The sequence below is a fragment of the Mastomys coucha genome, unplaced genomic scaffold, assembly GCF_008632895.1.
Source record: "Mastomys coucha isolate ucsf_1 unplaced genomic scaffold, UCSF_Mcou_1 pScaffold18, whole genome shotgun sequence".
NCBI classification, from domain to species: domain Eukaryota; kingdom Metazoa; phylum Chordata; class Mammalia; order Rodentia; family Muridae; genus Mastomys; species Mastomys coucha.
The window spans coordinates 2,807,781-2,832,324 of NW_022196900.1; the positions used below are offsets into that span (position 1 = coordinate 2,807,781).

General features: G+C 42.5%; 1 protein-coding gene across 2 annotated transcripts in view; it reads left to right on the forward strand.

Moving 5' to 3' along the window:
• Positions 1 to 24,544, forward strand: part of Nfx1 (nuclear transcription factor, X-box binding 1) — a 59,837-nt gene that overhangs the window by 26,184 nt on the left and 9,109 nt on the right. Inside the window, exons 10-18 of one of the 2 annotated variants that reach the window (XM_031377069.1) lie at positions 1,710 to 1,807; positions 4,773 to 4,803; positions 8,337 to 8,416; positions 10,210 to 10,318; positions 10,732 to 10,851; positions 15,137 to 15,216; positions 21,453 to 21,683; positions 22,322 to 22,395; positions 24,275 to 24,376. In XM_031377069.1, the coding sequence (XP_031232929.1) occupies positions 1,710 to 1,807; positions 4,773 to 4,803; positions 8,337 to 8,416; positions 10,210 to 10,318; positions 10,732 to 10,851; positions 15,137 to 15,216; positions 21,453 to 21,683; positions 22,322 to 22,395; positions 24,275 to 24,376 (925 nt within the window). Of the gene's footprint in view, positions 1 to 1,709; positions 1,808 to 4,772; positions 4,804 to 8,336; positions 8,417 to 10,209; positions 10,319 to 10,731; positions 10,852 to 15,136; positions 15,217 to 17,937; positions 18,482 to 21,452; positions 21,684 to 22,321; positions 22,396 to 24,274; positions 24,377 to 24,544 lie in introns of those variants that run through there. The other variant, XM_031377070.1, reaches the window with a different exon arrangement.

Consider the following 24,544-nt stretch of genomic DNA (forward strand, 5'->3'; position numbering starts at 1 on the left):
TCCTGGAACTCACTCTGTAGACCAGGCTGGCCTCCCAAGTGCTGGGATTAAAGGCGTGCACCACCACCGCCCGGCTGCTTCTTCCTCTTTTTATGGCTTCTGGTTATTTATATAGAGAAATTTTCATTGGAATTTGATATAAAATAATATTGTGAGTTTTGTTTGTTTTAGGGCTGTTGTACTGTTTTGCTTTCTGAGACAGGATCTAGTATGTAGCTCAGGCTGGCCTGGAGTTCACTGTGTATCCCAGCTAGCCTCTGCCAGCCTGTCTTCTTGCCTCAGCCTCTCCGTGGCAGGATTGCAGATATGTACCACCTGCTCCCTCAGTAACTGAGTTTGGAGTGTGACTTGGTCTTTGACGTGTGCACAGGTTTAGCTTTGCCGTTACTTGCTGGCCTGAGGCTAGCTCAGTTAGTAGATGCTTACCTACCATGAGTGAAGCTGCGGGTTTGCGCCTCAGCTCCACATAGACCAAGTAGAGTGGCACACACCTGAGTCCCAGCACTTGGAAAGTAGAGGCAGAGAAATTTGCGGTTCATGGTTATCCTAAATTACTTAGTATTTTTCAGGCCAGCCTGGACCACATGACACCATGTCTCCAAAAAGGAAAAGGTTTTTTTTCTTTCCAATTGATTTTAAAACATATTGATAATTCTGAGATAGCACAATGTTTAAAAGTGCTATTGCCAAACCTGATGACTTGTGTTCAGTCCTGGGGACCCACTGGGTTAAAGGAGAGAACTGACTCCTATAAGTTGTCTTCAGACATTGCATGCTTACACACAAACAAAATAAATGGTGGCACACACCTTTATTCCCAGCACTCAGGAAGTAGAGGCAGGCAGGGCTTCTGTGAACTCAAGGCCATCTAAGTCTACCGTGGCATGTGTGCATATCACACACAATGGTAAATATAAATTAATTGGCTTGGCTTGTGACAGGATCTCACTATGTAGCTCTGACTGTCCTAGAATTTACTCTCTAGCCCAGGCTAGTCTCAAACTCAGAGATCTGCCTGCTTCTGCTTCCCTGAGTGCTGGAATTAAAGGCGTATGTCATTATACCTGGCTTGATAGATAGGATAAATATAAACTAATAAAAAATTAATATAAGCGAGATACTGATATGAACTGGCAGTATAATTCCTTAATAGAGCAGTTGCTTAGCATGTACAGTTCTCTGGGCTTCATTCTCAACGCTACAAACATGAAAACAACTCTGGTTGTCCTCCCATGAGCCTCTGAAAGATGACTTGTCCTGGGCCTGGGATGGTGGTACATAATGTAATCCCAGCACGTAAGCCAAGAGGCAGGAGGATTATGACTTTGAGGCCATCCTGGGCTATATAATAATACCCCATCTCAAGAAAGGGAAACAAAAAAGTATTTGCCCTAAATCTAGTTATCTATCAGGTGAATGCAGGCTATATAAGAAAGCAGCCCCAATTGATGGAATGATGGATTGTGGCTTTCAGAATTGTCTGCAATCCTTAGATAACTTTCAGAGCCCAGAGCATTTCATCGAAGTCATCCTCAATTGAATGTAATGTAAAGATTTGGGTCCTAAAGCAAAGGTCGGGAAGTCTGTGCTTTGCCTCAGCAAGCAACATGCTAGACTCCAGAATTGCCCAGCCTACTGAATGGAGGGAAGCTGAAGAAGACAAAATGTTGCTAGTGAGTCACTCCCAGCTCTTTTCCTTTTTATTGCAGATTTCATCCATACCTGTGAAAGGCTCTGTCATGAAGGAGACTGTGGGCCATGCTCTCGCACATCAGTTATTTCCTGCAGATGTTCTTTCAGAACAAAGGTAAGTCTAAAAACTGTTAGAATTGCTGTTGTCATTGCCTTTTAACATGGTGATTGTGAGAGGGGAGAAAGCACGATACTCAAGTTTTACTCCTCTTTACTCCAGTTTACTCCAGTGTATGATTCACTGAGTTCCCCAATGGAAGTTGGGGGTGTTGCTCATTCCAAGTACAGACGAGAAGGAAGAAACAGCGCTACTGTGATTTAGCCACATGGGAACTGGGCACAGCCTACAAAACTTCTCAATTGAGAGTTTAGACACCTGCTAATATGACCAACATGACCACTTAATTCTCATCTAAGCTGAAGGCCAGTGACCCCAGGACCACTCACAACGTGATAATTTGGTAGACTTTGAGTTCACTGAAAACTGTCACAGTTGTGGCCGCTGGAAGGGACACAGATTAGAATTAGTCAGTAGACTAAACACGTAGGAAAGAACCCAAGAAAGGAGCAAATGTGAAGCTCCGTCTGTCCTTCCTCTATGACCTTCTCGGTATCTGTGTGTAATAATATGTAGAGAATATTCCAACCAGGAAGACTCACAAAAGCCTGTGTGTTTAGAATGTGTATTGTCATGCTGTTGTGGTGGACTACCTACAAAGCCAATCTCAGTCTCTCCAGACTTTAGTAGCTACTGTGTGACCAAAGCCTCAAGCCTAAAACTGTCCAGTGTGGCCAGCCTGCTTCTGTGTCATATGATTAGACTATCCAGTTGACACAAGCCATAGACTGTGACATTCAACTAAACAGTACCTCTTGAGAGCCAAGTACAGAGGCCAGAATACAGATTCTAATTTTAGCCCTAGGTAGTGTGATTGGGCATCTGACCGTCGTTGTGGAATTGGGCTTTAGTGCCCATTTCTGTTTCTAACCAGAAGAGGCATGAAGTCTTCTATTGGCTGTCTGGGGACAGAGCCTTCTAAGTAATTATCTGTCTTGTTCTACCAGAAAGTCATTTTAGTTCATGTCAGGACTTCATCTAAAGATCACAGGCTAGGATGAAGAAAGACCTTAGCAGTTGATTCTTTAAGTAGTTAAGGTCTGAGCAACAACTGATTTCCAAAGTATTTTGAGGGTGTAATTAGTAACCTAATATAATGTTATGATGGCAGTGTGTAAAGCTTATGGGGTATTTATACTAAAAGCCACAGTATATGTGGTTGTAGCATCACTTCTTACTTTGTAAATGCCAGGTTCATGACTTAAGGAGTTGAGTGTGCAGATTAGTGATAAAGCATATGCTTATCGTATAAGGCTTGAGTTCAGTCTTCAGATCCCAGAGAAGAGCAGGGCTTTGAGATGTTACCATTTAATGATTTCCAATTTTGTAAGGACCACAGGTGCTCTTAGTGACTTTTGAACAGGAGTTGCAAGTCGGGCGAAAAACAAGCCACAGATAACTTCTGTGTACTTGCATTTCTCTCCAGCCATCCCACCTCTTGCTTTCTTGCTCCCATTCATGCTGTCCTCATGTTCACTAACCCATGCAGTGAGTGTATTCTTCAAAAGCTTTGTAAAGTGAAATTTTACAACTCTTTCTAGTTGGTATGAATTCTGTAAACCCTTTTGACAAATTAAAAATTCTCTTCAGAAAACTAGTATCATTCTCCCATCATTTAACCACATTGATTTTTCTTTCTTTGTTTTATATTTCAAGACAGGGTTTCTCTGTGTGGTCTGGATGTCTTAGAACTCTCTCTCTGTAGACCAGGCTGGCCTTGTGCACCACAGGCTTGCCTAGCTCTTCCTACTGGGTGCTGGGATTAAAGGCATGTGCCACCATACCTGGCTACATGGCTATTTCACAAAATGCTGCTTTTAATGGGATGAAAGCAAATTTGAACAAGTATTGTTTTCTTTCTTTCTCTTTCTCTTTGTATCTCTCCCTTTCCCTCTCTTTCCCCCTCTCTCCCCCCTTCCTTCCTTCCTTTCTTTCTTTTTTCATATTGGTTTGTATTTTGTTCTTTTGAGACAGGGTCTCAGTCTGTAACCCACACTGTACCTCACAGTACTGCCCAAGCTAGCCTTAAATTCAAAGCCTGCCTCAGCCTTGAGTGCTGAGATTAAAGGCATCATACCCAGCTAAAAAGCTTCAGTTTCTTACACCACTTCACATCTATTTGCAATTGGCAAGTTTGTAAATTAGAGCCATTTTTACAAAGTGAGCCCAATGCAGCTTCTAGGCAGCCAGGCTCCTGCTACCTCATAACTCATTCAGTTCCCCATACATCATACCATATTTTTCACATGATCTTGCCTAAGCAAATGGCATGTGGTAGGCCTTTGGGGCTCCTCTCCCAAGGTTGAAACTGTTGTAATAGAGTTCTGAGGCCCAGAGACCTGCTTATTTTCTTGGTTGTGGTATTTTCAGGGCAAGTGTTTTCCCTTAGGTTAAATGATGGCAAATTATTACCTATTCAATTTTTTATGGTTTTGTTTTTAGATCAGGCTGGCCTCAAACTCAGAAATCCGCCTGCCTCTGCCTACCAAGTGCTGGAATTAAAGGCCTGTGCCACCACTGCCCAGCATCTTTTATGTTTTTAATGAGTTAATTTTTTTGAGGCATAGTCTACTGTGCTGCCTGACTGTCCTTGAATTCATTGTCCTGACCCTGCCTCGTGAGTGTAGGCTTTACAATGTAGCATGCTCATCTTCAATCTTCCACTCTCACATCTGATGTCTGTACCCTGGTCAGGAAATCCTGTTTTGATACCTTTAGATGACCCTTTCTTTTCAGACTTTATAATGGGCTTCAAGACCAGACCACAAAGGTGGTTGGAATTACATTGGAATTGTATTACATGAAAAGTCAGGAAACATGGAGTCTTGTGATTGAAACACACTGACATTGGGGTAGCTCCAGGCTGGAGCCGGTGAATAACCATGTTATATTCTGTGTTTTTTTGCAGGGGTCATTTTAATTACTCCTAAAGTAGCTAATGTTTCTTTTTCTTTTTCTATAGGAGCTTCCATGTACCAGTCTTAAAAGTGAAGGTATGACTGTAAGGGGGCAAAAGGGAACTTTCTGGAATGAAGACAATGCCCTGTGTATTCATAAAATACTGAGTTACGTGTTTGTCAAAATTCACTGAAGAAACATTTAAGATTTGTCCATTACATTTACAATTTTTATGGTAAAAGGAGAAAATCATCCATTGAATTCTAGTTAGTAAATTTCTCTTAAAAATTGAGCTAAATACACTCATGTCAAACTCAGCTTACTTTGAAATACATTTTTTTTTTTAATGTATATGAGTACACTGTAGCTGTACAGATGGTTGTGAGCCTTCATGTTGTTGTTGAGAATTGAATTTTAGGACCTCTGCTCACTCTGGTCGGCCCCACTCTGTCAGTCTCTGCTCGATACAGCCCAAAGATTTATTTATTATTATACATAAGTACACTGTAGCTGACTTCAGACACAACAGAAGAGGGCATCAGATCTCATTATGGGTTGTTGTGAACCACCATGTGATTGCTGGGATTTCTGAGGAGCAGTCAGTGCCTTTACCCTCTGAGCCATCTCTCCAGCCCCTTGAAATAAATTGAACCCACGTATGGTGGTACATGCCCAGAGTTCCAGAATTCTGGAAATGGAGGCAGGACAATTGAGAGTCTGAAACCTTGTCTGAGCCTCTAACAGCAGTTTCAAGCCCACCTGCATTATACCCCTATACTGTCGCCTATTTTGAAATAAATATGAGGCTGAGATATCTCAGCTGGTAAAAGCTACACAAACCTGATGCCCTGAGTTCAATCCTAGAACCCACTCCACCATTCCTACTGCAAGATGGGAAGTAGAGACAAGACACTCCAGGGTCAGCTCAGTCTAGAATATCTTAAAGCTACAGATAGAACAAAATACCTGCTCAAACAGGTGAAGAAAGACTCCCAAACATTGTTTGTGACCTCCACCATACATAATGTACCAAACATAAAAGTCATTTTTTAAAGAAGACTGTCTTACAGATGACTCTGCAGTCTTGAGAATAAGAGTTAAGCTAATAAGCTGGGCATTGTCTACATTGTACTCCCATCTCAAAGTAGCTGCATGTTCTAGCTTCCAGCCTGGCTAGGAAACCTGGAGCCATGTTCAGGGAAGACCTTAGCACAAAGAAATAGGCAGGATAATAAAGGACATCTGATATACTCACCTGTATATGTGTTTGCACACACAAGCACAAATCTTTTTAAAAATAACTAAATCAAAGGCAAGGGCTCTGAGAGATTGCTCAGCAGCACTGGCTGCTCTTTTAGACGACCTGGGTTCCCAGCTCCCACACGGGGACTCAGAACCATCTGTAACTCCAGTTCCAGGGAATCTCATACCCTGCTCTGCTGACTTCCTTGGTCATACATGTAAGATATACACATATATTTATTCCTTTGGGGGCTTGTTTTTAGACAAAGCCTGGCCTGGTTGCTAGGATTACAGGCATGCATTACTGTATCTGTGAGTGCAAAGAAGGCTGGATTTATTTTTATACTTTTTTTTTTTTTTAAATCTAAGTACACTGTAGCTGTCTTCAGACAGCCCTGGAAGAGGGCATCAGATCTCATTACGGATGGTTGTGAGCCACCATATGGTTGCTGGGATTTGAACTCAGGACCTTCAGAAGAGCAATCAGTGCTCTTAACCACTGAGCAATCTCTCCAGCTCCTTATTTTTATACTTTTGATACCTAACCCCTTGGCACCTGGTAGGACTGTGGGAGGGGTCTTCCTTAGCCTTTGATCCTGATCTCCCACTCTATACTGGACAATCTGTCTTGTGTAAGCCACTCTAAAACTTGTTTTGGAGAAGTTTGAGATGACAGTATATACAATGTATTTGTTTTGTTGTAGTTTGTAGGCAAGCAGTGTTGAGGATGTTTCTGAAAGTAACAACAGAAGAAACTGGAAGTGGTGGCGCTCACACCACGGAATTAGCCCCTTTAGAGCATACAGCTCAGTGGCATTCAATACACTTACATTATTTAACATCACTCTGTCCTGTGCTAAAGATAGCTTCTTTATCCCAAAAGGAAACCCTGTGCTTCTCAAGCACTCACTCCTCATCCAGCCTTCCTGTATAGCTGACTGCTGTCAGTGTTCTGACCCTATGGATTATTATACAGTGTCTATCTTCTGGGTTTATTTCATTTATCAAATTTTAGAAGTTTGACACTTTTATGACTACATACTTCACTTTATCAATATACTGCATATTCTTTATCCTTTCACTAGCTGATACCTAATGTGGGGCTTTCTACCTTTTGACTACTGTGAATAATGCTCCTATAAAACTTAGACATGATTTTTTTATTTTCTTTTTGAGCCAGGGTTCCTACGCTCAATCTGGCCTCTAACTCAGTGTATAGTTAGAGATGCCCTTGAATCTCTGGCCCTCCCAACTACCTGCAGTGCTGGGATTATAGGTATACTCTGCTTCCTCCAAGATCTCACTCTGTAGTCCAGGCTAGCCTACAGTTCACTATTTGTAGCCCATGCTAGCCTTAAGCTTGTGCTGGTCTTCTTGTCTCAGCCTCTTGTCTCAGTGCTGTGACTATAAGTATGAGATACAACATCCAATACAGGTTCTCTCATATCCAGGGCTGGTCTAGAATTCACTGTGAATTTGAACTTCTGATCCTCCTGTGTAAACCTTCTGAGTCCTGGGATTACAGACATACACTACCACACTTGGATTATGCAAGTTCTAGCCCAAGGAGGGATACATAGTAGTGGCAGAACCAAACAAACTTATAACTGTCATCACTGGATGTGAATTGGGATTTGATTTTCATTTCTGTGGCTACTTGTATGGCTTTTGAGGAAAAGATCTCTAAATCATTTGTACTTTTTAAAAGCTGGGTTGTTCTTTCTGTTGTCAATTTGTAATATAATCTGGATCTTGGATGCTTATAAGGTATGTAATTTATCAATGTTTCTGTTTTGTAAGGTGTTGGAATTTTTTTATGGTGTCCTTCAATTTCATACACAAAAGCTTTTTGCTTTATTGAGTTTGTGTTCTCTGCCTTTTGTGTGTGCTTTAGGTGTCCTGTCCCTCCCCCCCCCCACACACACACACACTTTTCTTCTTTCTAGTGGGGATTGAACCCAGAGCCTCACACATTCTAGAACAGTGCTGTAACACTAAGCCAGCCTAATCCTCTAATTACTTTAGAAAGTATATATAAAACAGAACTACATACCGCCTTTTCTTTTGTGTGTGTGGTGCCAGGGCCTTGAGCAGTTTGTAGGCAGCCTGCCTCTGAGTACTGCTCCAAGACCCACTTGAGTTTTGGTTGTATATGTATGTACTCCATCTACAAAGAGTGATCACACTTTTCTCTACACTCTTACTCATACCATGTATTAGTCAGCTTTGGTTTTTTGTTTTCACGGGTAAAAAAATAATTTAAAGCATTTTCATCATTTGTTTATATTACATTTGTATTTCTTCAGCCTGTATTCACTCAGATGTGTGTTAAATGAATGTTTACATCTTTTGCATGTTTATTTTTTTCTTTAATTGGCTGTAATAGATGCTACATTTATGTGCGACAAGCGGTGTAACAAGAAACGATTGTGCGGACGACATAAATGTAATGAGATCTGCTGTGTGGTAAGTGGACTTAGCATTTGTTGGTGTTATCTGATTCCATTCATTTGGAAGCCTCAGCCCTCTGGAATGTGACCCAGATTTAGAAATCAACAGCAGGGCCCCTAAACAGCCATCAGAGAGCTCTCCTAGTCCGCAGGCACACATTGAGCAGACACTGCCTCTTTAGGTTATCTGTGTTGTCTGCTCACATACAAGAAGACAGAGAGGGCCTCCAATCTAGTCCTGAGATTTAATTTTGTGGCTATGTCTTTGTTGGTCAGTTTGGAGGTGTGTACATGTGAGTGCAGGTGCCTGCAGAAGCTAGAAGGGTTAGATCTCTCTAGAACTGCAGTCACAGGCAGCCGTGGGCCATCTACATGGGAGCTGGCAACCAGTCTATCTCTGGGAAAGCAGAATTCTCTCCAGCTCCGAAGACAACTTCAACTTCAGATAAGAGTTGTCTATGACTTTTGCCCCAGCACAGATGGGTGTGGACTTCGCAAGTTGAGCTTTAGGTTTCTACATTCACTGGGCCACATCAGAGGCCAGAATGGGTTTGGGGGGTTTGTTAGTTTGCTTGTGGTGGTGGTGGTGGTGGTTTTTCGGTTTTTTGTTTTGTTTTGTTTTTAAGATACCCAAGGTTTTTTTGTTTTGTTTTGTTTTTTAAAAGACTTATTTATTTATTTTATGTATATGAGTACAGATGGTTATGAGCCATTATGTGGTTGCTGGGAATTGAACTCAGGACCTCTGTTCACTCCAGCCCCGCTTGCTCGGCCCAAAGATATAAGTACACTGTAGCTATCTTCAGACACACCAGAAGAGGGTGTCAGATCTCATTATGGGTGGTTGTGAGCCACCATGTGGTTGCTGGGATTTGAACTCAGGACCTTCAGAAGAGCAGTCAGTGCTCTTAACTGCTGAGCCATCTCTCCAGCCCATTGGTTTGATTTTTAAATGCAGATTCTCTATATGTTGCCCTAGCTGACCTATCTGGAACTTGCCTTGTAGACCAGGCTTGCCTTTACCTCAGAGATCTGCCTGCCTCTGCTTTTGCCTCCTAATTACAAGATAACAAGTAAAGGCCTGTACCATGATACTTGGCACAGTATTTTCCTTTTAATTTTCTAGTTTGCAGCTAGGGATATAGCAAAGTGCTTGCCTCACAAGCATGAGGACCTGCTGGGCATGGGGCCTAGAGAGGTAGCTCAGTGATTAGGAACAATGGCTGTTCACTCACCCATATGGCAGCTCACAACTGTCCAGTTCTAGGTGACATACATGCAGATAAAATACCAATGTGCATAAAATAAGTCGTTTTTTTAAAATGTTGGGCATGGTGGTATGTGTTTGAATCCTAGTACTGGGGAGACAAAGACAGGCGAATCCTTGGAGTTTGTTTGCCACCCATTATAACCTAGTTGTTGAACTCCAGGTTAATGAGAGACCCTATCTCAAAGGAGGCAGAAAATATCCTGAGGTCGCCCCTGGAATCTACATGCATTCATTCACACAGACACATGCACTCTTACATGCATAATGTGAAAAAAGAAGTTTTGTCTTAGCAAAATGAAGTGCGATGGTGTTGTGTTTTATACTGAGGTTGATACGTCAGTGTTTGGAAACTCAAACAAAAGCAGAGCTAGGACAGTGAGGCTCATCCAGTGTCCAGCTACAGTGAGCACCTGCTCAGTCTTGGCATTCCTGCCTCCCTTGATGGTTCTGAAGCCTTTCTTAAATATGCACAGCTTTGTTTTTATTTTGTTTGTAGAGTGGAGAAAATAGTGTTAACAAATAGCGATCTTTCCTTCTAGGACAAGGAGCACAAGTGTCCTTTGATCTGTGGGAGGAAACTCCGCTGTGGCCTTCACCGGTGTGAGGAGCCTTGTCACCGAGGGAACTGTCAGACCTGCTGGCAAGCCAGTAAGTACTTCACTGTGGACTTAGAGTTTCCGGGGCTGCTGGTAGCCCCACACATCTTTATTCCCAGCACTTGGAGTCAGAGGTGGGCAGATCTTTGTCGGTTTGAGCTTAGCCTAGTCTACATAATGAGTTCCAGGACTATGTGTAACCAGAGCTATATAGAGAGACCCTGTCTGAAAAAAAAAGTTTCTTAGAAACTTTGAGCAGTTGGTTTGCCTACATTAATATGGGTTGCTGAACTAAATGTTAATGTTTTAAACATGTTGACTTTTTATTCTTAGCCAAACACAGTAGTGCATTACTATAATGAAGGTAGAGGGAACAATTAAATCATACATACCTGTGCATATTATATTCATGTACATCCGAGTACAAACTCACAAAGGCTTGTTTTGTTTCATCTTTTCCCTCAGGCTTTGATGAATTAACCTGCCACTGTGGGGCCTCTGTGATCTACCCACCAGTTCCCTGTGGGACTAGGCCTCCAGAGTGTACCCAAACCTGTGCCAGGATCCACGAATGTGACCATCCAGGTGAGTCACTTCATGTTGCCACACCTCACAGCCTACTCATACCCTGTCATTTAGAATGTTGCTGTGTGACTGTGCAGAGTTTCTGGCCATGTTGGCTTAGCTGCCTCTTGCTCCTCTGCGTCCATGTAGGTACATCTCAGCCACACCATGCCTCAGCAGTATGCTCAGCTCTTATTTCTTTAGTATTGTAGCTGTTGAGCACATCCAACAGTTTGGGAGAAACCCTAGTTTCTTGTCTTTCACAGACTTCTCTTTCTTTGTTGCCTCTACTTTTGTTGCATATTTCAAAATTGAACATTGTTTTTACAGAATTAGAGATAACCTAGTTGAAGCCAGTGAACTAGGTCAGCAGGTAAAGGTGATGGCCTGAGTTTGATTTTCTGGTTCTTGTGGTAGAAGGAGAAACCAACTTCTGAAAGTTGTCCTCTGACCTCCACACACATGCTGTGCCACACACACATACACCCTGAGAAAGAACAAGTAGGTAAATAATAATATAGCAAAAAATTATTGAACTTGGTTTTTGTCTAGAGAAGCAATATTAAATTATTTAACCTGCCACTGTGGTGCCTCTGTATAATATAAATTAAATTATATAAAAATGTAAGCCAAAAGATTGGTGTTATGTCATTTATTATGGTACTTTTTAATTTGTTTTGTTTTGTTTTGTTTTTTTGTTTTTGTTGTTTTTTTATTTTGAGGCAGGATTTCTCTGTATAGCCCTGGTGCCACCACCACTCAAAGATTTATTTATTTATTATATGTAAGTACACTGTAGCTGTCTTCAGACATTCCAGAAGAGAGCGTCAGATCTCATTATGGATGGTTGTGAGCTAATCTGTGGTTGCTGGGAAAAAGATTTATTTATTTATTATATGTAAGTATACCGTAGCTGTCTTCAAATGCACCAGAAGAGAGGGTGTCAGATTTCATTATGGGTGGTTGTGAGCCACCATGTGGTTGCTGGGATTTGAACTCATGACCTTCCAAAGAGCAGTCAGTGCTCTTCCCCACTGAGCCATCTTACCAGCCCTATGGTACTTTTTAAAAGATTTATTTTATTTTTAAGAGTGTGTGTGTGTGTGTGTGTGTGTGTGTGTGTGTGTGCGCGCGCGCATGAGTGCAGGGGCCAGAAATCAGTTTCAGATCCCCCTGGAACTGGAGTTATAAGTGTTTGTGAGGTTCCTATTAGATTCCTATGAACCAAACTCTAGTCCACTGAGCTATTTCTCCAGCCTTCCATTATAACATCTTTTAAAAGTTATATTTTCTGCATGTGTGTGTGTGTGTGTTTATTATATGCACGTTCCCTTTTTTCTAAAAATGAGGTCCTACTGAATGTAGTGATTTTAAACTTGCTTGTTTTAGAGTATGTTTCTTGGGCTGTTTTCTGAGGGGTTGAGAAAGTCTTGGTTTATAGCTCACCTGATCTCCAGCTTGCCGTGTCTTATTAGGCTGGCCTCAAATTCTTGATCCTCTGCCTCTGTGTTCTGGGTGACAAGCCTGCAGCATCGTATCTCAACAATGTAATACTAATTTGTATCCACTTACTTATATAATTATTTTACATTTTATTTGTATGCCATAGCACACATAGAGGTCAAAGGAAAATCTACAAGAATTGGTTCTCTCTACCATTTAGGTCCTGAGGATAGATCTCAGGGTGTTGGATTTGGTGACAAGCATCTTCATCCACTAAGCCATCTTGCCCCACCCTATACACATTTTATTTTTATGTGTTGTATGGGTGTTTTGCCTCCATGTTTGTCTGTCTATACAATAGTTGCATACAATGTCCACTAAAGAAGAGAGAGTTGGATCCTCTGGAACTGGAATTACAGATATTTGTAAGGCGCCATGTAAAAGTTGGGAATCAAACTAGGGTCCTCTAGTTTTAACTGCTAAGCTATCTCTCCCACCCCCATCACTGATTTTTAAAATAACAGTAGAGTGACCTGTTACATCTGTGGTTCCCAACCTTCCTAATGCTGAAACCCTTTAATACTGTTCCTTGTGTTGTGGTGACCCCTAAGGATGAAATTATTCTTACTGCTATTTCATTACTGTAATTTTGTTACGAATTGTAATGTAAAAATCTGTTTTCCAGTGGTTTTATGCAACACCCTATGAAAGGATTGTTGAGCACCCCCTTCCATTTACTTCCTGCCCAAAAGAGCTACCATTTTTCTAGTCCGTTTTATGGTATTGAATATTTGTTTTTAGTTTTTCCGTGATAATTGCACAGGTACCAGACCAAAAACCACTTGATATCACATTACATTTTCCCTGTACTCAATGTGGTTGTTAACTGTTGTCTGGGATCATATTGGATGCAGCTTCGTGACAGGACTTTCCTGAGGAGACACAAAACATACATCTCCCCTAGAGAGGGGACCCACAACAGATCAAAGTACAGATACCACCAGTGAATGAACGAATGACTTTTATTGGTGTTATTTACAAGGATGGGTGAGGAATTGCTTAGAGGAACAGAAATGACTCAGTAACATCTGGATCAGCATAACCCACCCCCCTCACAGTTCACTCCCAAAAGTTGGGAACCTAAAGCATACCTCACAGCCTACAGGCAGCTCAACAGATTGCAGTGTCCTTTCCTGATGCCGGCATTGATCTAAGCCACTGCCTCCTCCTCCAGGCAGCTGGGCTTGTCTCTGTATCTTTGCAGCCTGGCTAGCTTGGCTGTCTGTTGTTTGCTCTGGAAGGGAGGGAAGGACTGACCTAGTCAATCTGTCCATTTCAGGTACTTCCTGAAACTATTTTGAATTCCTTAGTTCTGGTTTAAGGAGCTTCCCTAAAGGGTGGAATGTTTCTGTCTCAGAGGAAACTGATACACAACAGGTGCATTGTTTCATTTACCAAGCCCTAGGAAATAACTCAGTACTGGAGATAGAATACCCACCATGTAATTTGAATTTAAAAGTAGAGGACTTACGCTCAGTCTTTTAAGTTAATATAGTAAAACAGAACTAAGCAAATTTGTCTTGAAGTGAAAGCCATTTCTTAGAATGATCTTCCCAACATGATTTTTAAGTTCTTTTCTTGGTAGTCATACCAGCATGAAATATCCAGGCCAGTTCCCACCCAGCCCCTCTTTTCTACCACTTGCAGAATTATAGGTGATGTCCAAATTCCCCCTCCTGAGTAGTATCTGTAGTAAGAAATTTGTCTTGACTGTGTGTGTGCACGTGCGTGCGTACATCTTTTCAGCAGAGGGAACCTGACAGGATTACAAAATTTCCCATGAGGTTCCTGTGAACTACAGACTAGTTGTCAGAACCTGAGTGTAGATGGGCCAAGGAACAAGGAGGCAAGCCTTGTGCTGTGAGAAAGACATCAGGGAATGTTGGAAGCTCAGGATAGAATACTTAACTTGCATCGATGGCAAGGAAAGTAATCAGCAGCATTTTAAATCATTTTCTAAAAAGTATTTTATATGGATGGGTAGTTTGCCTTCATATATGTGTGTGCACCAGGTATGCCTGGTGACTGAAGGCCAGAAGAAGGTGTCGGATTCCCTGAAACTGAACTTAGAGATGGTTTTGAGCTACCATGTGAGTGCTAGGAATTGAACCTGTGTCTTTTAAGTGCTGAGCCATGTGTGCAGCCCACTGTAGAAGCATTTTACATAGAATTGATGATGGATGTCAGGACATCGCTTATCAGTGCAGTCAAAAAGAAAGCTAAAAGTCGCCGGGCGGTGGTGGCGCACGCCTTTGATCCCAGCACTTGGGAGGCAGAGGCAGGAGGATTTCTGAATTCGAGGTCAGCCTGGTCTACAGAGTGAGTTCCAGGACAGCCAGGGCTACACAGAGAAACTCTGTCTCAGGGAGAGAGAGGGAGGGAGTGGGGGAGGGAGAGGGAGGGAGAGGGAAGGAGAGAGAGAGAGAGAGAGAGAGAGAGAGGGAGGGAGGGAGGGAAGGAAGGAAGGAAAACTAAAAGTCGAACACAGAACAGGTAGACCAAAATGGCTCTCCTGAGTATGATAAAAAGGCTGCCCTGTTTCTAGAATTTGCGTGCCTCTGGAACCCAAAATTTGAGTCCTCTGGGAGAGCAGCAAACTTTAACTGCTAGGCCATCTTCGTAGCCCCAAATGTTCATTTTCAGTACTCAAATATAAAGCAAAATAGGTTTTACTTCCTTGTTGTGACCATTTAGAGAAAGTCCTAATTCTGGAATTTGGAAGTCTGATGCCATGTATAACATGTTTATAGTATTTGTGACCTTATTTAGAAATTATTCCTGAAGCTGTATTTCTGTTTTGCAGTATATCATTCTTGTCATAGCGAGGAGAAATGTCCCCCTTGTACTTTCCTAACTCAGAAGTGGTGCATGGGCAAGCATGAGGTAAGTTTTCTCTCCAGAGTGTTCTTTGTTCCAGTCAGAAATGTGTAGTTTAATTGCTTAAACATTGTTAGTCTTAGTTCTCAAAATAATTATAGTTCAGGAAGTGGTGCTTTCTGATAGTAGCTTTTTTATTTTATGTTAAAATTTGCATACAATAAAAATTACCTGGAGCCGACCAAATGGCTCAGCCGGTAAAGACACCTATCTTACAAAACTGGCAACCTGAGTTTAATCTCTTTAACCTACATAAAAGATAGAAGGAAGATATTAGTTGACCTCTGACCACACTTGCATGCATGCACACAGTAATAATTAAAATAAATTTTTGAAATTTATTTATTTTATATGTATGAGTGGTTTGTATATCTGTGTGCCTGGTACCCATGGAGGCCAGAAGAGGACATCAGATCCCCTGGAACTGGAGTCACAGGTGGAGTTCTGAGCTGCCATGTGAGTGCAAGGAGTTTAAACCTGGATCCTCTAGAAGAACAGCTGGTGTTCTTCTGAACTGCTGAGCCATCTCTAACTCTGAAGCATCTTAAAATCTCATTACAACCAAGAAATGCAGCTGAGTTGACCATGAGAGCTCACACTGGGAACTAACTGGGTCTTCTGGAAGAACAGTGTTACTGTTGAACCATGTCCTCCAGCACAATTTTTTAAGGGCATATTTGGGCCAACAAGATGGGTTAGTGGGTAAGGAAGGGCACTTGCTGCCAAACCTGATGATCTGGGTGTGCTCCCCAGAGCCCAGTTGCTGAAAGGGAGAGCCACCTCCAAAGATTGTTCTCTGCCCTCCACGTATGTGTACATGTGTGTGAAGCTCTTACAGAGTATTGTCTGAAGGCTGGAGAGATGGCTCATCTGTTAGAAGCACTTACTGCACTTCCACAGGAAGAGCTCCCAGCATCCACACGGCAACTCCAAACCATTTGTTGCTCCAGTTTAAAGAAATCTTATGTGCTCTTCTGACCTGAAAAGGCATAAGCCATGTATGTATTCATGCAGACAAAACACTTATGCAGATAATTAAATAAAATTTTAGAGACCAATGTATACTTAGGAGCCTGCCAGATGGTTTAGTGGGTGAAGGTGCATACCAAGCCTGGCAACCTAAGATCAGTCCTTGGATCATGTGGTAGAATAAGAGACCCAGCTTTCTCAAACTGTACTCTGACCTCTACATGAGCATGGTACGTGTGTTATTTATTTATATGGATACACTGTTGCTTTCTTTAGACACACCAGAGGAGGGCATCAGATCCCATTACAGATGGTTGTGAGCCACCATGTGGTTGCTGGGAATTGAACTCAGGACCTCTGGAAGATCAGTCAGTGCTCTTAACTGCTGAGCCATCTCTCCAGCCCCATTGTTTTTAAAACGCATATTTATTACAGATAGTTGGGAAAATACTGTTCTAACAAAAAAATACTTTTTGCTGGGGATTAAACAAACCAAGGGCTTTTGCACATGTTAAGTATACTGGTTAGTGTTAAATAACACAACTGATACAACCTATATCCTCTGAGTCTGTAGCTTTGTGTGGAAAATTGCCACTTAATAGATGTGAGAAAACCAGTCCTCTGTGGAGGCTCGGAGTCTCCGTTGTGGAAGAGTGGGGAAATCAAGCTGAGCAGCCAGTAAGCAAAAAACCAAACAAGCAGCGTCTTCCCCGCTCTCAGCTTTGGATTTGCTGCTGAGCTCCTCCCTAATTCCCCTGCCATAATGGACTTAACCTGGAATTGTAAGCCAAACAAAAACCGTTTCCTACCTTTGTGACTTTTTCTTTGGTATTCTATCACGGCAATATGCTCACAGCAGTATACCCTAAGTAACACATAAATGAGACTAGAACAAAGGTCAGCACTGAGGAGTGAGGTGGTGGCAGTGACACATTTGACCATGTTTTGAAGGAGGAATGTGGAAGACGTTGGAACTGGGCTGCAAAACCCAGCGAATGCTATTAGCAGGGGTAAATGGGCCATTCTAGTGGAAGCATGGAAGAAATGTGTGCCCTTTGAGGGCTGATGCTTGAGGTTTCCAAGAGAAAAAAGAACTTTATCAGGAATTAGGCCTTATATTTAGTATTTTGGCTAATAATCTGTGTGTGCTGATCAGACTGTGCTGAAGAGAAGCCATGATTAAGGAGAGATCAGCACCACTGAGTCAGAACCTTCTGTGCCTCCTAGAGACAATAGGAAGTGTGCCTTGGGGTCAGCACAAAGCAGCTGACACTGCTGTTGTCCAGGGGCCAGGCCACATCTCAAGCCTGCAGCAGAACTTGACATTGTAAGAATTACCTATCACATGGTACTGGTTTTGAAGGCACAAAAAGGTCGTGGAGACCAGCTGAAGCCAGACACTATATGGCAGGGTCCAAGTCCCTGCAGAGAGTCCTGGAGAAGCCATTGGTGAAAGTGAAGCCTCAGTAGCAGTGGAGAGAGACCCCACAGTATTGGAGATATCCGAACTGCTGAGAGCTGCTGCTGTGGAGTGGATCCAGCCTAAGGAAGAAGCTTTGTGTCCTGTGGATGGGAGTTGAAGAAATAAGGCTGCCCAAGCCCTCTGGAGCCTGGAGGATAATATTATAATTGAGTTCCACATGCTGGACATTGAACTACAGGATTTTGGTTTTGCTTTAGCATAGCTGTTTTTATGCCCTAGTTCTTCCCTTTTGGAATAAGAATGTTTAAGTATGTAACTTGTTTTTTATTTTGCAGGAGCTCACAATTAAGAAACTTTGGACTTTTAAAGAGACTTTGGACTTTTGAAGTGTTGGAATTTTTGAAGACTTTGGGGGGCTTTTTTTGGAGTTGGACTATATTTTATATTAAGATATTACCATGAGATTTGGGGGCAAGAAATGGAAAGTTATTACACAAAGTGACATGTTTGTGTGCTAAGTTGACATGGATGAATTGTGCTGGTTTAACTGTCAACTTGACAACCTAGAATCACCCAGAAAGAGTCTTATTGAGGAATTGCTTAGATCAGATTTGGTCTATGGGGGATTGTCTTGATTGTTAATTGGTATGGGAAGACACAGCCCACTATGAGAGGCACTATGCCCTAGGCAGAAAATCCTAAACTGTATGAATGGAAAAATCAAGCTGAGCAGCAAGCAAACAACATGCATGTATTCACTTCTCTCCTCCCTTGACTGTGGATGTAATATGACTAGCTGCTTGAGTCCCTGCCTTGACTTTAATGCAATAATGAACTGTACCCTGGAATTGTAAACCAAATAAACCCTTTCCTCCCCTATGTTTCTTCTTGTCAGGCTATTTTATCACAGCAACAGAAATGGCAGGGGTTCTGTGACTGATGTCTATCTCCAGCCCAGTAATTGTGTTGTATAGCCAGGGATATATGAGAGATGCCTCTCCTATTCCAAGATGATATATTTTCTAACCTGATCTTGTTACTTCATAATATAACTCTTGACATCTGTAACATGTTTTCATTATTATTTTATCTTTAATGAACTTTTTTTTTCTGTACTTATTTCCTATGGTAGTTTTGGGGTTTTTTGAAACAGTTTTACTGTGTAGGTCAAGCTAGCCTCGAACTCACAGAGCCTGCCTCTGCCTCCTAAGTGCTGGAATTAAAGGCATGAGCCACACTGCCTAGCCTCCTTTGATCGCTCTTAAAGTCTCTATAAATTGTGTGTGTGTGTGTGTGTGTGTGCGCGTGCTTTGAGGTAAGATTTTATATTGGCCTCAAACTTGCCGTATAACCAAACATCCTGAACTCCTGTTTCTCTTGCTTCTATGTCTCAGGTGGTGGGATTACAGGCATGTGCCACCACCAATATCCAGATTGTGAATCTTACTTTCTGTTAGTTTATCTACCATGAAATACTCATTTATTATCTTTAGCCGTTAAATAATAATTGAATAACCAATCTATGCCAGGTAACAGCGTAGATGTGGAGTGACAAAGAAGTTAACAAGACTGACACACCCCTACGTTCGTGGATTGATCATTCAGGGATGTGTGTGTCGATAGAAACAGACAATTGTAAGCAAAGTAATTTGAGGACTGCAGAGTCCTAGGGAGATAGATCCTGCCAAAGAAGGCATTCTAAAAGAAGTAACTATTCAAGACACTAAGATGTAGTAATCAGGCATCAGGCATCAGGCATGAGGCATGGGAGGCAAGTGCACAGCATAATCAGAAGGTATCCCTAAGTCCAGAGCACGTGTAGAGCACATGTGCTCTACATCTGGAGGCCTCCTCGACATTAGAAGTCAGGTGTCATGGCAGCTGGACACCAGCCTGTGCTTGTAATCTCAGTGTTAGAAAGGCTGAGAGGGGCCAGGCAGTGGTGGTGCATGCCTTTAATCCCAGCACTTGGGAGGCAGAAGCAGGCAGATTTCTGAGTTCAAGGACAGACAGGGCAATACAGAGAAACCCTGTCTCGAAAAACCAAAAGAAAGAAAGAAAGAAAGAGAGAGAGAGAGAGAGAGAGAGAGAGAGAGAGAGAGAGAGAGAGAGAGAGAGAGAAAGAAAGAAAGAAAGAAAGAAAGAGAAAGAAAGAGAAAATGAACAACTTGAAAATAGACTCAAATCTTTATTTCGAGTTTGAGACCACTCTGGGTTACCCCGTGTCAAAATAAAAGCCATGTGTTTCTTAGATAAAAATTATCTTCTACATAGGGGCTCTTAAAAGAATTTGAGTGAATATATAAAAGTAACCCTGAAGCTGAGCATAGTAGCTTACACCTGTAATCCCAGCACTTGAAGAAGTGTAAACAGGAGGATCAGGAGTTCAAAGCCAGCCTGTACTGCAAGATCCTATTGCAAAAAAAGAAAAAATTTTTGATCCCATAGTAAGAAATTTCCAATGTGTTTTCTAGTCATGGGAGACCTAGGAACAGGCAATTTCTCAAATAAAATGAGTTGGGAGTTCCTGTTTTCTCTTCATTTTTAACTGTGTGTGTGTGTATGTGTGTGTGTGTGTGTGTGTGTGTGTGAGATGGAGGAAGGTGTGTGTCACAGTTTTGTGTGGAGGTAACATGACAGCTCAGAGGAGTTGGTTCTCTCCCCCTGTTTGGGTCCAGGGAATTGAGTTCAATTAGGCTTGGCAGCTTTATCCACTGAGCCAATTTGCCGGTCCTTGCCTCTGACAGTGTTACCTGAAGTTAGGAGACTATCAGCTAAGAGTTGTGATGAAATAGTTGAATATTTAATCACACAGTACATCCCTGCAGCAGTGCTGAGGGTATCTGTAGTTTTCCAACTCAGAGCCCTATCAGACTGGCTGATGATACCTCTCGTTCTCCTGGTTTGTCATAAGGGTTGGAGTGAAGGAAATTGGAATGTTAAGGCAGGGTTTTGTAGGTATATTTCGAACTCATTCATCCTACCTTGACCTCTTGGGTGCTAGGGCAGATGTGTATCACCATCATGGTTACAGCATTCTAAAAGTATTCCCTAGTTACCTGGTCTCATCTTACCCAGCTGAGGAAGTTTGTTGGGTCTCACATGGTTGCTGCCACAGCTTTATACTTAAGCAGAGTTCCCATTTGTTTTTCTTTCCTAACCACTTGGACACTTGGACTTTGAAACTCTAACTTTCCATGTAACTGCTGTACATCCCCTTAATCCCAACACTCTGGAGGCAGAGGCAGGCAGATCTCTTGAGTTGGAGGCCAGTCTGGTCTACAGAGTGACTTCCAGGACAGACAAAGCTACACAGAGAAACCCTGTCCCCGCCCCCCAAAAAAGCTTGGCACAATAGCGTGCACTTGCATAGAATCCTAAAATCAGGACTCCAAGGCCACCCATGATTACACAGTTTGAAGCCAGCCTTGGCCATTGGAAATCCTGTTTCAAAAGTTCCTAAACAGGGCTAGCAACATGGTTCAGCCAGTAAAGGAACCTGCCACCAGGCCTGATGATGGCCTCAGTTTAGTCCCTGGGACTCACATGATGGAAGCCAGAGAACCAACTCCTCCAAACTGTTCTTTGACCTCTACACGGATACCATGGCGCACATAACTAAATTAATGCATGTCAAAACAAAACCTACAACTCTTTTCTAAAGAGTCTAAGGCCTAGGAACATAACTCAGTGGTATAGTATTTACCTACCATGCCTGCCTGAGGCTCTCAGTTCAGTCTCAGCGCTGCAAAAAAAAAAAAAGTAGAAGGTAAACGAATGCATTCTAAGAGTGAGAACTCACCCAGAACCCACACAAAGATGAGAATCTGGCTACTTCTGTCTCTCCTAGTTACGAAGCAACATCCCCTGTCACCTGGTTGATATCTCTTGCGGATTACCCTGCAGTGCCATGCTACCCTGTGGGATGCACAAATGTCAAAGACTTTGTCACAAAGGAGAATGTCTTGTGGATGAGGCCTGCAAGCAGCCCTGTACCACACCCAGAGCTGACTGTGGCCACCCATGTATGGCACCCTGCCACCCCAGTTTACCCTGCCCTGTGACTGCCTGTAAAGCCAAGGTAAGTGTTAACTCAGCCACTAATGAGTCCAGAATTGAGTTCAGTGGCCACTATATATGCATTCTAAGAACTGCAAGTCGTCAAGAGAAATCATACAGTCTGTGCATGATACTATGTGAGGTACTGATGCTGAACCTAGTGAACAAGAAGAAATATGTGGTCCCTTACAATAAAACAGGACAGGTAGTAGCTAAGTGATGACTTAGGTTATCAGGACCATGGTGTCAAAAAGTGGAGTAGTTAACCCTCTTGAAAGGTAAGTGGAGGGTTTAGTTTGGTCTGAGGAATCACAGAAGGCCACCCTGTGGAGATGAAGGCAGACGGATCATCTTGAGTCAGCTAGGCCTTGGTTGGACCTGCGTCAAGTTGTACACTGGAGTCAGTGTACATACTAGGTTTACCCTTTCAACTAGGAGTAAGAAGAGAAATAGTTTCCAGAAAGGAACCTTATGACCAGGAGATGTGCCTCCCAACGTGCCCATTGCTGTGTCCTCAGCTTGCATGTATGGTGGCTAGCATCTTCAGTCTGCAGAGAAGCTGATCCAGCTGTTCTCGGCTATGGCTTAAAAGCGAAGCCCACCTGGCTCTCATGCAGTTCTCTTGTGGGAAGAGTCACTCCACACTAACTAATGTTTCAGGTAGAGTTACAGTGTGAATGTGGAAGAAGAAAGGAGATGGTGATCTGCTCTGAAGCATCCGGGACTTATCAAAGGTTAGTGCTTCGGAAATGCTCAAAAACGGGTGACTTTGCTGGAATGGGGGTCCATGCGCTTCTCTAATGGTAGAGACAGGCTAGGCAAAGGAATGTGCTGCCACCGAGCATATATCTCCAGTCCGAGGAGGTTGGTGGGTTTCTTTCTTTTTTTTTTTTTTTTTTTGTTTTGTTTTGTTTTGTTTTTTCGATACAGGGTTTCTCTGTGTAGCCCTGGCTGTCCTGTAACTCACTCTGTAGACCAGGCTATCCTCAAACTCAGAAATCTGCCTGCCTCTGCCTCCCAAGTGCTGGGATTAAAGGCGTGTGCCACCACTGCCCGGCAGTGGGTTTCTTATTAGGGGTTGTTTGGGGGTTTTGTGAAAGTTCACATTTATTTATTTATTGCCTATGTGCGTACGTACATGTGCATGTGTGTACGTACATGTACATGTGTGTACATACACATGTGCCACAGTGCATATGTGAAAGTAAAAGGACATTTGGGGAAATTGGTTTTCTCCCTCTACTGTGAGGGTCCCAGGGATCAAAATGAGATTGTCAGGCTTGGCTGCGAGCAGTTTTACCTGCTGAACCATCCTGCCATTCCCTTAGAAAGATTTTAAAGTAGACGTTTATATCTAGGGCTGAAGAGGTGTCATAGCAATTAAAAGCACTCACTACTCTTCAGAGAACCTGAGTCCGGATCCCAGGCAGCTCCTGATCAGACATAACTCCAACTTCAAAGAGTCCAGTGCCCCCTGTGGCCTCCTCAGACTCCCATACAAACACATGGCACACACACATACATGCACACACAATAAGTAGATAAATAAATGAAGTGAAACTAAATCTTTAGAGAATGGTTATTCTAATGTGTTTGACATGCTTTATAGTACCTTTACGGGCTGGTGTGATGGCTCAGCAGGTAAAGGCGCATACAGACCCCATAACCTGAGCTTCATCCCTGGAGGGAGGTCCCTTAAAGGAGAAAAAGCAAGCCTGCACCAGGCTGTCCTCTGACTGCCACATGTGCATCATGACATGTGTGCCCCACCAACACACACATACATCATGCATACACAGTAATAAAATTACAAATATTTAAGTGCCTTTTCTTCCCTTTAATTTGTAAAAGAAATACTTTGCTTCCCTCTTTCCCACTCTTTCCTCTTTTCATCTAATTACACTGTGAGGTAGAATGGAAGATGTCTTGAAGTTAGGTAACTGCTTTAATATTTTACCTTTTCTTTCTGGTGGCACAGCTAAGGCACTGTGTCTTGTCACAAGCTTGTGCTTTCTGACTATTCTAGTAGATATCCTTACAGCCTCCTAAAGCCTGGGCAGCCATGTGGTTGTACAAAGATCTGAGTATAGAGGTGGACTGTTGGTGAACGTCTGGCTATACATCTCTAACTGGATGTGAAGGCATGCCAAGGCTACAGGTGTGCACCAATGTCCGACTGACTGGTAGCTGCTTTTGTTCATTGTTTTTGGTTTTGGAGACAAGGTTTTACTTTGTAATTGTGGCTTGCCAGAACTCACTGTATGGACCAGCTAGCCTTGAACTCACTGAGGTCTACCAACCTCTGCCTCCCAAGAGCTAAGATCAAAGGTGTTTGCCACTGATTGTCTGTTCGAATAGAGTATTAGGCATTGGCCTAGATGTTCTGGAGATAGAAAATCATGTTAACTCTTCATGTGCAGCTACTTAGAATCTAACTGAGGACATATATCATAATGTAGTACTATGGTAAACAGTAATAATAGATGAGCTTCCAAGGTGACACAAGCTATCTTGTGGTTAGTGAGCTCTGAGGAAGTGCCTACATCCCTAGCACAGGGCTTCCTACTGGTCTGCAATGCCTCATCTTTTTTTTTTTTTTTTTTTTAATTTCAGAATAGCTGCTATTTCTATGGCCTCTAAAATAACAGACATGCAGCTTGGAGACTCAGTGGAGATCAGCAAGTTCATTACCAAGAAGGAAGTCCAACAAGCCAGGTAACTCTGGAAGTGGACGCTGCTGCCTTCCAGTTCAGCAGTTTCTACAGGAATTCATATATCTCAGCCCTCCAAGGTAGAGTCTCATACAAAACGAGTATTCAGTAGATGTGGATGTTCAGATCATATGCACCACAATGACTATGGCAGAGATCTGAATTCATGTAG